The sequence below is a fragment of the Natator depressus genome, chromosome 14 (genome assembly GCF_965152275.1).
Source record: "Natator depressus isolate rNatDep1 chromosome 14, rNatDep2.hap1, whole genome shotgun sequence".
NCBI lineage: Eukaryota > Metazoa > Chordata > Testudines > Cheloniidae > Natator > Natator depressus.
In genome coordinates this window covers 8,891,800-8,904,274 of record NC_134247.1, presented here as the reverse complement: position 1 = coordinate 8,904,274, position 12,475 = coordinate 8,891,800, and the positions used below count along the sequence as shown (strand labels likewise).

General features: G+C 44.0%; 1 protein-coding gene across 2 annotated transcripts in view; it reads right to left on the bottom strand.

Annotated features, from left to right (window-relative positions):
* ERN1 (endoplasmic reticulum to nucleus signaling 1) overlaps positions 1-12,475 on the bottom strand; it is a 62,495-nt gene that overhangs the window by 29,106 nt on the left and 20,914 nt on the right. The window contains exon 2 of one of the 2 annotated variants that reach the window (XM_074972219.1): positions 11,168-11,288. In XM_074972219.1, coding sequence (XP_074828320.1) covers positions 11,168-11,288 — 121 coding nt within the window. Of the gene's footprint in view, positions 1-11,167; positions 11,289-12,475 lie in introns of those variants that run through there. The other variant, XM_074972220.1, reaches the window with a different exon arrangement.

The window sequence follows — 12,475 nt, the reverse complement described above, 5'->3', positions numbered from 1 at the left end:
TGCATAGCCCTAATGATGCGGGAGTAGAAAATAATTTATTCCTTGACATTTAACCAGTTTCCAGTTTTGCAACTCTTTTCAAAAAAGATCTTTACTATTACAAAACCATCGGCTGGAAAAATAAAGGGTTATGAAATAAGAGGTTACTTCTAGATTCCCTCTGAGGGCCCACTTACAAGAAGAACAAAGTCAGGGGGCCCATTTACATAATGATTGCCCCTGGTTTTACCTCATTAATGGGGCCCAGTTATATCTCATTGGCAACAACATTATAACCAGGCAGCAGTCAAATGCCCTGACCCAGTTCTGCTTGTATTGTACTGTAGATGGACCCTACTAATGACAGACTAAATTAGTCTGGAATAATTCTAGACAGCATTTTGAAGGCACAGCCTGGGATTTTAAAGTAAAAAAAAAAAAACCACAACCACCCTGCCATATCTGTATTATTTGAGAATAATTCCTAGCAAATGGCATAATGCTAAAAGCTGTATACAAACATCTAATCGCTTTACATTCTCTCTATCTGCCTCATAAAAAAGCAAGATAAGGAGCGATTTGCCCTTTGACAGTTCTTTTTAAATGCATGAGATATCACTGCAGATTTCCATCCCTTTAATGTGCCTCTAGGTTGAACAGAAACACATGAAAACAGTGACTGAAAAAGGAGAAGTGGCAGATTCTGAAACAGCAACTGAACTAGTTGCTGCCACAGTGGAATGAACTGGAAAAAACGGTTTCTGAGCTGGAGTCTCATCAGAAGACGTGAACTAATGGACTGGGCTAAAAAGTGTGTGTCATCCCAGCTAAGTGTTGCAACTTCTTTCAAAAAGATTAGAGACACTGACTCACAGTCCTCTGGAGTTTTCAAAGGACAGAGGAATTGATCGCTTTCATGGATATAACAGTTTCTCTTTCTAAAGTCCCTATGGGTTTTAATCTTTGGATCTGCAATTCTGTACCAAACAATGTTCCAAGGCTCGGAATTATTATTATTTTACAGTAGGATCTATAGATCCCAACGTGAGCCCACTAACAGTGCTTGAAATATAAATTATAAAAAGGGCCCAAACCTGCAACTTCTATTCATGAATCCTTAACTTCAATGGGCTAGTCATGTCAGTAAGGTTTTGGAGGATCAAGATCCTTTTTATAATTTATATTGACAACTGTTACTATGCCCATCATTGTGCAGAAAAGAACATACAGTCCCTGCCCCAAAAAGCTTACACTCCAAATTAGACAAGACACTATACTAGCTAGGGAGGCAGTATGGAGAGGGTGCTGGACTGTGACTCTGGAGACCTGGCTCCATTTCTGGCTCTGCCACTGATCTGCTGGATGACCTTGGGCAAGTGCCTCTATCAGGCAGGTGGGTCTGGTCAGCTCTGGCAAGCTGTCCACCCAGGAGTTAGAAAACCAAGAACATCTGGCCTGGCTGGCTGATTTGTAACAGTTGTGCCAATCACACATACTCTAAGAGTCTTCACACTGACTCTGACGAGTGGGACAAGGCGAAGGCAAAGCAAGCAAGCAACCTTCACTGGCAATAGATATAGCCTCAAACCTGTGCATGTTGTATATTCCTTTGGAAAACACTTCATGGAAGAAGTGGATTGTAGGTAGGTAGGGAGAAGGATCATTTGGGGCAAAAGGGCAAGGAGACTGTTCCAACCAGGACAGCGACAAAGGATGCACAGAAATAAACTGGAGAAGGACAAAGACAAAATATACCCAAAATAGCACCCTGAAACACTACATACTTAAATTCTTCACTGTTGAAGATGCTGCTTATTAACATAAAGTCACATTGTTAACAGACTAGCCCAGAGTGCTTTTTGGGGGGGGGGGGGAGAGTACTTCTTACGAAACACCTTCTGAACAAAGACCACTGACATAAGACTTTTTAAAATACAGACCATTAAATTGATGACATTCAGGGGAGAACCATTCTTCAGATCTGATCTTGCCAGTTGGCTCTGGGCCGCCTACTGTAACGCTCTCAGATTTCTCATCTGCACTTTTTCTCCAGCTCAGTCTTCCCTGCTCTGAGAGATTTCCTTTCCTTCATTGTGGCACAGATTATAGTTTTGTGACCAAAGCAGGAGGCTGCCCAATAAGTCACTCGTAGGCTCATTACTGGCTGCTTGAGGGTAATGGATTCCATCTTCTTCTATAGAAAGAATACTGCATAGTTGTCAGATATGTTTAGTCAAAAGAACATAAAGAATAGAGTCTGAACTGCTGCATCCTAGCCTTGCAACACAAACTAAGGAGGTGACACAGAAGTAGCATCAGCAGCAATGCCATCTCTAACTGCAGAGCCCCACCGTTTTAAAAGAAAGAAGATGACCTTTCAATCCGGAGAGTTTTATTGATTAGTTCCTTAAGACATTGTAGATACAGATTCCAATCAGAAGGGTGAATGTTCACATTTTATGAGCAATAATGGTATGAAAAAAAGTAAAAACAGAAAGAGCTGCAACTCTTTCAAGCTAACATGGAGACTGCTCAACAGCTTGTGAAAAGTGCAACTTTACATTGCCTGGATTTTGCCCTAATCATAACTTTGTTTAAATGATTTTTGTTTGGTGCAGTGGCCTGATTATACCCAAGTTGGATTCTCAGTCTCTGGATTCCGCAGACAGGCTGTCAGTACTGAGGAAGCTTGCTTGGTGTCCTGATGATGGTGAGAGGAGAAGATAAGGAAGCGTGTCACACCGCTCAGAACTAACCACTCCTTTTTTGGATCAGAGATGGCACTTCAGAGACTTGTTCAGAAGTGATGTCCACACCCTGGAGCCTCAGAATGATACGGCTGGACTGTTTGGGGCTCCAGCAGGGACAAAGGCTCTTCCGGAATGGGACTACCATTTTTTTTTCTATTAACTCTAGGACCATCTTTGTGAAGTGCATGTGATGATGCAACAGCAGTTACATGGCCAGTCGCTGAGGGCCCAATCCTGCAAAGTGTTGAGCACCAGCTCCCCACTGAAACCAATGGAACCCGAAGGCACTCAGCACCTTGCAGTAACTGAGCCCACAGTTCACACTGCAGATAACTATAGTGTGTGCTTTCCTTTCTAAACTATTGCCTCTCTCACTGTTTATTGACAGTTGATTTATGCTGCACATGGGGAGAAGAGAGCCGGAGCATTCAAATCACCTGTCTTGGCAGCACTAGATGAGGGCAGGAAACTCAAACAGGTTATTGTGGTGATAAGAGGCACTAGTTCATTTACTTTGCATTCCTGTAATAGGTTTTAGTGCTAATCAGGACAAACTATAAATGGAAAGATGTTCATGTTTGTTTAAGCACTACTAGAACGTGAATAACCCCCCTTCCTGATACTGAGTTTCAGCACATGAAGACACATGGCTGTTTGTTTTTAAACAAGAAGGTACTATACAGTTGGTCATGCTAAACACCTAACCTCTTACGTGTAATAACAAAACCCTATGTCACTGATAAACGATTTCACTGTGCTGTAGGCGACCTCCAGAGTATCTAAAGTCATGTGAACAACAACATATGCTTAATTTTCCGATATCTAGGGTACAAAGCAGCTGTCCGAGAACCCAGGCAGTATGTGCAACTTAGAAGTTTCACAGAAAGTTTTGTATGCGTTACAAACTTATAGTTAACAGAGACAGACAGCACGACATATGGTAAACATGCCAAATTCAGTACTAATATTACAGTTCTTCTGGTATTAAACCCAGCATTAGAGCAGGATGGTAGCTGGTTAGCCAACTCTGATGTTGGGCTCCCAGTACTGCAACTGTCACACATCTTTCATGTGGGCTTTTCACCAACCTGGTAGCAACCAATGGAAGATTCAGAAATGACAATTTCAGTTAGAAATCTAATCTCCAAATTCAATTCCCAGGTCATTCATGTAGTTCCTTGCCTGTTGAGATTTCACAAGTTCACTAAACTAACCCAGAAGAATGCAGCTTGTTTTTAAATGTATTACCATATATTTGTGCAGTGAGGTTTGTGGTTTTCATTGTCATATAGAACCAAACTGGTGGGTGATAAGCACTTCACAAAACATTAGTTGGGTGTACTGCACATAGATAAGGATCCAGAATATTAAACAGTCAATAAAATAAAACTAGCACGACCAGACTGGATAATCCAGTTCTATAGGGCATTAATGTACCACAACAACAAAAAACCCAACCCCCAATGGTATTTTGCAACTTTTTATTTTTTTTTTTTTAATAAGGAAGAGTAACTTAAACAATCTGGACTTAAACCAGTGTCCTCTCTTATTTTCATTAGTTAGGTACCCTCATCCCTCCTCAGAGGCACCTAACCTCTTCCCCTTAATAAGACTGCTTACAAGTAAAGGCCAACTACTGCACTGAGTTTATACAAGCGAGTCAAACTCTACATAGGACAGGACTATACACTTATATTCACATATGCTGTGTTATGTCAGTATAGGTTAAAGTTTTTCTTAATATTAATATAGCTACAAGCCACAAAGCAATCGTGAATTGAGAGAGTAGTAATTTTCATTCATCTAATCAAGAATGCTCAGGGATAGAGGGGATCTCCGTACAACATTTACATGGGTGAAAATATTGGTATAGAGGGTGGGAAAATTGTGAGGATACCCATAAACTGAGATTCCTGAAATTTCTGTCTCACTAGCTTAACATTTCCTACTCTACTGTGGATAAGAGGGGTTTAAAAAGTGCTCATTTTGCTCTTATAAAAATAACTGCTTGTTTGCTAGAACTACATTCAAACAATGAACAGTCTCATAAAGACAGAAGAACTGGTTTGGACTACAGAGATCAGACTAGCACAGTCCTTCACCACCAATTCAGCCTGCCGACTGAAAGGGCAACTGGTTTACAAACACTGAGTAGAATGATGCAATCACTGTGACAGCATTTCATTTAGCTGCTTTCTAATGGATTTCCAAAAGGTGAGGAGAAAGGGCTACATCTCAAATATATCTTTCACATGTAATCAACCACCAGAGTCCAACCACAACCATTTTATTTTGTATTAAATGCCATGTTTTCATGAAGAAAAAAATGATAAAAGCTATTCTTAAAAGAGCCTCTTTCTTATTATTTTATGTATTAAATTATAAGAGTATGCAGTCCCTAGCACACAACTTGTTCAACGTCAACTATGACAGACCTGAACCATTAAACTTGTGTTATCCCTAGTGCCATCTCCCTCAGGCACACAGCAGAGACAAGAGAGGACCTTTATACCCTGCCCTTTAGGTCAACAGACAGGCTTTATTGTACCAGTCGGAGAAGCATACTCCAGGGTTAAGAGCCTTCCACTACAAATCTTTTGCCTCCAGTTCCCAGTATATCGGCAGAAGAACCCCAGGGAACCTCTATTCTATTCTAATCAGAGGCTTATAAGGCACCCATCATGCCATAGTATTTGGGTGCCTACTCAAGATTCTTATACCATGACTCAGTTGCCATGGTGGCACATACAGAGAGTGACTCTCTTTCAAGTAATCAGAAGCCTATCTGTGTACAGTTTTATAAATCAGACTCAACACTTCCAATCACATCTGAAGCAACCATAGAGCTATTGCAGTATTCAGAGAATTAGTGCAATACATTCCCTGCTATGCTCCCCCACAGCTGGATGTGGGGAAAGCTATGTACTGTAGCAGTGCTTTGTGTAATCCAATCTGGAAGGGACAAAGGTACTAAAAAATCCTTGCATAATGACAGGTTTCAGAGTAGCAGCCGTGTTAGTCTGTATCCGCAAAAAGAAAAGGAAGACTTGTGGCACCTTAGAGACTAACAAGTTTATTTGAGCATACGCTTTCGTGAGAGTGAGCTGTAGCTCACGAAAGCGTATGCTCAAATAAATTTGTTAGTCTCTTAGCCCTGGTCTACACTAGGAGTTGAGGTCGAATTTAGCAGCGTTAAATCGATTTAACCCTGCACCTATCCACATATGAAGCCCTTTTTTTCGACTTAAAGGGTTCTTAAAATCGATTTCCTTACTCCACCCCCAACAAGGGGATTAGCGCTTAAATCGGCCTTGCCAGGTTGAATTTGGGGTACTGTGCACGCAATTAGACAGTATTGGCCTCCGGGAGCTAACCCAGAGTGCTCTATTGTGACCGCTCTGGACAGCACTCTCAACTCAGATGCACTGGCCAGGTAGACAGGAAAAGGCCTGCAAACTTTTGAATTTCAATTTCCTGTTTGCATGGTCACCTGCAGCTTGCCACACTGGCCAGAGCTCATCAGCAGAGGTGACCACGATGGAGTCCCAGAATCGCAAAAGAGCTCCAGCATGGACCGAACAGGAGGTACAGGATCTGATCGCTGTATGGGGAGAGGAATCCATGCTATCAGAACTCCGTTCCAGTTTTCGAAATGCCAAAACATTTGTCAAAATCTCCCAGGGCATGAAGGACAGAGGCCATAAGAGGGACCCGAAGCAGTGCCGCCTGAAACTTACGGAGCTGAGGCAAGCCTACCAGAAAACCAGAGAGGCAAATGGCCGCTCCGGGTCAGAGCCCCAAACATGCCGCTTCTATGATGAGCTGCATGCCATTTTAGGGGGTTCAGCCACCACTACCCCAGCCGTGTTGTTTGACTCCTTCAATGGAGATGGAGGCAACACAGAAGCAGTGTTTGGGGACGAGGAAGATAATGATAATGAAGTTGTAGATAGCTCACAGCAAGCAAGCAGAGAAACCGATTTTCCCGACAGCCAGGAACTGTTTCTCACCCTGGACCTGGAGCCAGTACTCCCCGAACCCACCCAAGGCTGCCTCCCGGACCCACCAGGTGGAGAAGGGACCTCTGGTGAGGGTACCTTTTAAAATACTACACATGGTTTAAAAGCAAGCATGTTTAATGATTAATTTGCCCTGGCATTTGCGGCTCTCCTGGATGTACTCCCAAAGCCTTGCAAAAGGTTTCTGGGGAGGGCAGCCTTATTCCACCCACCACGGTAGGACACTTTACCACACCAGACCAGTAGCACGTACTCGGGAATCATTGTAGAACAAAGCATTGCAGTGTATGTTTGCTGGCATTCAAACAACATCAGTTCTTTATCTCTCTGTGTTATCCTCAGGAAAGTGCTATCATTCATGGTCACCTGGTTGAAATAGGGTGCTTTTCTTAAGGGGACATTCAGAGGTTCCCGTTCCTGCTGGGCTGTTTGCCTGTGGCTGAACAGAAATGTTCCCCGCTGTTAGCCACGGGGAGTGGTGAGGGGCTAGCCATGTGGTGGGGGGAGGCAAAATACGACCTTGGAACGAAAGCACATGTGCTATGTATGTAATGTTAACAGCAAGGTTTACCGTGAAAGAGTGTACCCATTGTTCTGTAAAATGTGTCTTTTTAAATACCCCTGTCCCTTTTTTTTTCCTCCACCAGCTGCATGTGTTTCAAGGATCACAGGATCTTCTCCTTCCCAGAGGCTAGTGAAGATTAGAAGGTGAAAAAAACGCACTCGTGATGAAATGTTCTCTGAGCTCATGCTGTCCTCCCACACTGACAGAGCACAGACGAATGCGTGGAGGCAGACAATGTCAGAGTACAGGAAAGCACAAAATGACCGGGAGGAGAGGTGGCGGGCTGAAGCTCAAATGTGGCGGCAGTGTGATGAGAGGAGGCAGGATTCAATGCTGAGGCTGCTGGAGGATCAAACTAAAGTGCACCAGCGTATGGTTGAGCTGCAGGAAAGGCAGCAGAAGCACAGACCGCTGCTACAGCCCCTGTGTAACCAACCACCCTCCTCCCCAAGTTCCATAGCCTCCTCACCCAGACGCCCAAGAACGCAGTGGGGGGGCCTCCGGCCACCCAGCAACTCCACCCCAGAGGATTGCCCAAGCAACAAAAGGCTGGCATTCAATACGTTTTAAAGTTTTAAACTTTAAAGTGCTGTGTCCCCTTGTCCTTCCCTCCTCCACTACCCCTCCCGGTGCTTCTCTCCTCCACCACCCCTTGGCAGTTATCCCCCTATTTGTGTGATGAATTAATAAAGAATGCATGAATGTGAAGCAACAATGACTTTATTGCCTCTGCAAGTGGTGATCGAAGGGAGGAGGGGAGGGTGCTTAGCTTACAGGGAAGTAGAATGAACCAAGGGGCGGGGGGTTTCATCAAGGAGAAACAAACAGAACTTTCACACCGTAGCCTGGCCAGTCATGAAACTGGTCTTCAAAGCTTCTCTGATGCGCACCGCGCCCTCCTGTATTCTTCTAACCGCCCTGGTGTCGGGCTGCACGTAACCAGCGGCCAGGCGATTTGCCTCAACCTCCCACCCCGCCATAAATGGCTCCCCCTTACTCTCACAGATATTGTGGAGCGCACAGCAAGTAGTAATAACAGTGGGAATATTGGTTTCGCTGAGGTCTAACTGAGTCAGTAAACGGCGCCAGCGCGCTTTTAAACGTCCAAATGCACATTCTACCACCATTCTGCACTTGCTCAGCCTGTAGTTGAACAGCTCCTGACTACTGTCCAGGCTGCCTGTGTACGGCTTCATGAGCCATGGCACTAAGGGGTAGGCTGAGTCCCCAAGGATAACTATAGGCATTTCAACATCCCCAACTGTTATTTTCTGGTCTGGGAATAAAGTCCCTTCCTGCAGCTTTTGAAACAGACCAGAGTTCCTGAAGATGCGAGCGTCATGTACCTTTCCCGGCCATCCCACGTTGATGTTGGTGAAACGTCCCTTGTGATCCACCAGTGCTTGCAGCACTATTGAAAAGTACCCCTTGCGGTTTATGTAATCGCCGGCTTGGTGCTCCGGTGCCAAGATAGGGATATGGGTTCCGTCTACGGCCCCACCACAGTTAGTGGATGGCTTTGCTGCAATGGGATTCCCTATGACCTGCACATTTCCCAGGGTCACTACCCTTGATATCAGCAGATCTTTGATTGCGTTGGCTACTTGCATCACAGCAGCCCCCACAGTAGATTTGCCCACTCCAAATTGATTCCCGACTGACCGGTAGCTGTCTGGCGTTGCAAGCTTCCACAGGGCTATTGCCACTCGCTTCTCAACTGTGAGGGCTGCTCTCATCTTGGTATTCATGCACTTCAGGGCAGGGGAAAGCAAGTCACAAAGTTTCATCTAAGTGCCCTTACGCATGTGAAAGTTTCGCAGCCACTGGGAATCATCCCAGACCTGCAACACTATGCGGTCCCACCAGTCTGTGCTTGTTTCCCAGGCCCAGAATCGGCGTTCCACGGCATGAACCTGCCCCATTAGCACCATGATGCCTGCATTGCCAGGGCCCATGGTTTGAGAGAAGTCTGTGTCCATGTTCTCATCACTCTCGTCACCGCGCTGACGTCGCCCACTTGCCCGGTTTCGCTTTGCCAGGTTCTGGTGCTGCATATACTGCTGGATAATGCGTGTGGTGTTTAATGTGCTCCTCATTGCCAAAGTGATCTGAGCGGGCTCCATGCTTGCCATGGTATGGTGTCTCCACAGAAAAAAGGCGCGGAACGATTGTCTGCCATTGCTCTGACGGAGGGAGGGGCGACTGACGATGTGGTTACAGGGTTGTCTTACAGGGAATTAAAATCAACAAAGGGGGTGGCTTTACATCAAGGAGAAACAAAAACAACTGTCACACACAATGGCCCCCTCAAGGATTGAACTCAAAACCCTGGGCTTAGCAGACCAATGCTCAACCCACTAAGCTATCCCTCCCTCTCGTATTTCAGGCAGGACTTCATGGAGGGAGGGAGGGGGGAGCAAATGAATACAAAACAAATCTGGTCTATTTCTTGTTTTGATCCACTCCATCTATCTTTTACATCTTTGGCTGGCAGCAGACGGTGCAGAAGGACTGCAAGCCATCCACATCTCTTGGCTGCTCAGCAGAAGATGGTACAATAGGACTGCTAGCCATCCATATTTCCTTCCTGCTCACCATAAGATGGTACAATAGGACTGCCTGCAGGACTAAAGAGAGTGACCTGGTCGAGTCACTCCTAATGTAGTCCCTGCACCCATGTCTGCCCACGCGCTCCTGACCGACGCGGCCAGGAGCACCTCGGACATGACGATGACGGCTACCAGTCCTATTGTACCGTCTGCTGCCACAAGGCAATGGGTTGCTGCTGCTGTGTAGCAATGCAGTACCGCGTCTGCCAGCACCCAGAAGACATACGGTGACAGTGAGCTGAGCGGGCTCCATGCTTGCCGTAGCATGGCGTCTGCACAGGTAACTCAGGAAAAAAGGCGTGAAACGATTGTCTGCCGTTGCTTTCACAGAGGGAGGGAGGGAAGGAGGGCCTGATGACATGTACCCAGAACCACCCGTGACAATGTTTTTTGCCCCATCAGGCATTGGGATCTCAACCCAGAATTCCAATGGGCAGCGGAGACTGCGGGAACTGTGGGATAGCTACCCACAGTGCAACACTCCGGAAGTCAATGCTAGCCTCGGTACTGTGGAAGCACTCCGTCGAGTTAATGCACTTAATGCACTTAGAGCATTTTGTGTGGGGACACACACAATCGACTATTTAAAAATGATTTCTAAAAAAACCAACTTCTATAAATTCGACCTAATTTCATAGTGTAGACATACCCTAAGGTGCCACAAGTCTTCCTTTTCTTTTTAAAAAATCCTTGCATTAACAAACATTAAAAAAAAAAAAAGAAGGTCACAATCACCTTACCCAGTGCAGAAGAATAAACTTTAAAAAGGGGACATTATGTCCAAAAGCAAATAAAGCTGTACAACTATTACTAATGTGCAGGCCTGAACTAAGATGTTTGGTACAGTAATCGTATCTATAACCTCTGCCTAAATGTTCTGAAACATTAAAAAACAAAAAATCAGATATAAAAAAAATCCAAATGTGAAAATATACAGATCAGCATGATTACTGTACTGCTGCAGTTAGATATCAAGTCATGTCCAGAAGGAGAACAGCAAAGCTAAGGAATATGTCGTTCAGTATCTACATCTTTTTCGGCTTCTGCACCCCTATGTTCATCCTTTACAAAACCGTGATAAATTTTGTACAAAGTAGGTCTTGTGAGCCAGTATTTAAAAACTCATAATCAGAGGAACATTATTGTCCTGGTAAAATAAGCGTATCAGCATTTTATGTAAAGTTATTGAATATATACAGTTATTGAAGTTACTCCACAGAAGATAGGAGGACACCTCGTACTCACCTTCTTTTAAAGCCCACTTGATTGATCCTGTCCTCTTGCTGACAGCATGCAAACTTCCATCTAGGGTTGAAACAAACAACAGCGTTTCTGGTACAGTCACCGAACTAGTGCTTCCATAGCTCTGAAAAAGAAGAGCCCATAAATTTACATTATAACTTGTTTTAAAATCTGTTACTTTTAATTATGTCATGCTGCAAAAAGTCAAGATTCTTTGGTTTTGCATGTAAGGATTAGTCTGCTTTCTGCAAGACAAACTGTTTTACAAAATCCCTGCTAGGCAGATGTGTATAGTAGAGATGAATGAATGTTACTCACAGGTACCCAGTAAACCTGAAGGAGAGAGGAAATGGCACTGCCAGATAGGAAACTGAGGAATGGCTAGCACCAATCAGTAGATAAACTAAAGTATCTAAAATCTGAGCACTCATTTAGACCCCAGCATATCTCTTGGCTATACCTGCTCCCGGAGCTCAGCCCTCCTGCTGTATCAACACTGCAAAAACAAGCTGTGTTAGACACTTGGGGTGAAATCCTGGCCCTGTTAAATTCAATGGAAGTTTTACCATTAACTTTACCCATAGTGTCAAGCATTCTCTCCTACATGGGGTACTATACTCTGCTATTCCTTTTGATACCAGTGGAGAAATCATTCTCAACTCTGGTTTGCATAGGCGGGAGAACTGTTTACTACTTGTTGTCATTTTCATAGCATAGACAGTCTTTGAGTCTAGCTATTATATACATGTAATTCTATCACAAGGCATCCCAAAACTATGTAAAAAGATAACAGAAACAATGAGGTTGGGTCAAAGGTGCTAACAGACTAAACCAGAAACTTAATTTAATCACGCCTCTCTCTCAACCTGGTACAAAAAGAATCAATATATACCAGCAGCCTCAACACATACATTTTGTTACAAGCCTTTAGTTATCACCCAAATAACTTCCTTGTTTGTAAACTGTATTTGTGTTGCCCATCAGTCTGCCATCTGCCTTGTCTGGGAAGTTTCAGAACTATATTTAAATCTCAAGCTACTATTGTTGGTAAGGTGAAACTATGTGCATTGATAACCCAATGACTGAAATTTTGAAAAATAATTCTAGATAAATTCAAAGGTTTAACCATATTAGGATTTGTGAAGGACAAAACATGAAGTTGCCAAGCTCAAAAGCTTTGGCTCACCTGTGGCTCTCTCCTTGGAAAATTATGGATTTTTCAGAACAGACCAATTCTGCAGTAATATACCTAGTTCTCTTCCCATTATATAGCAGTATATTATAAAGTAATACTTAACTAACTCCTAGGTA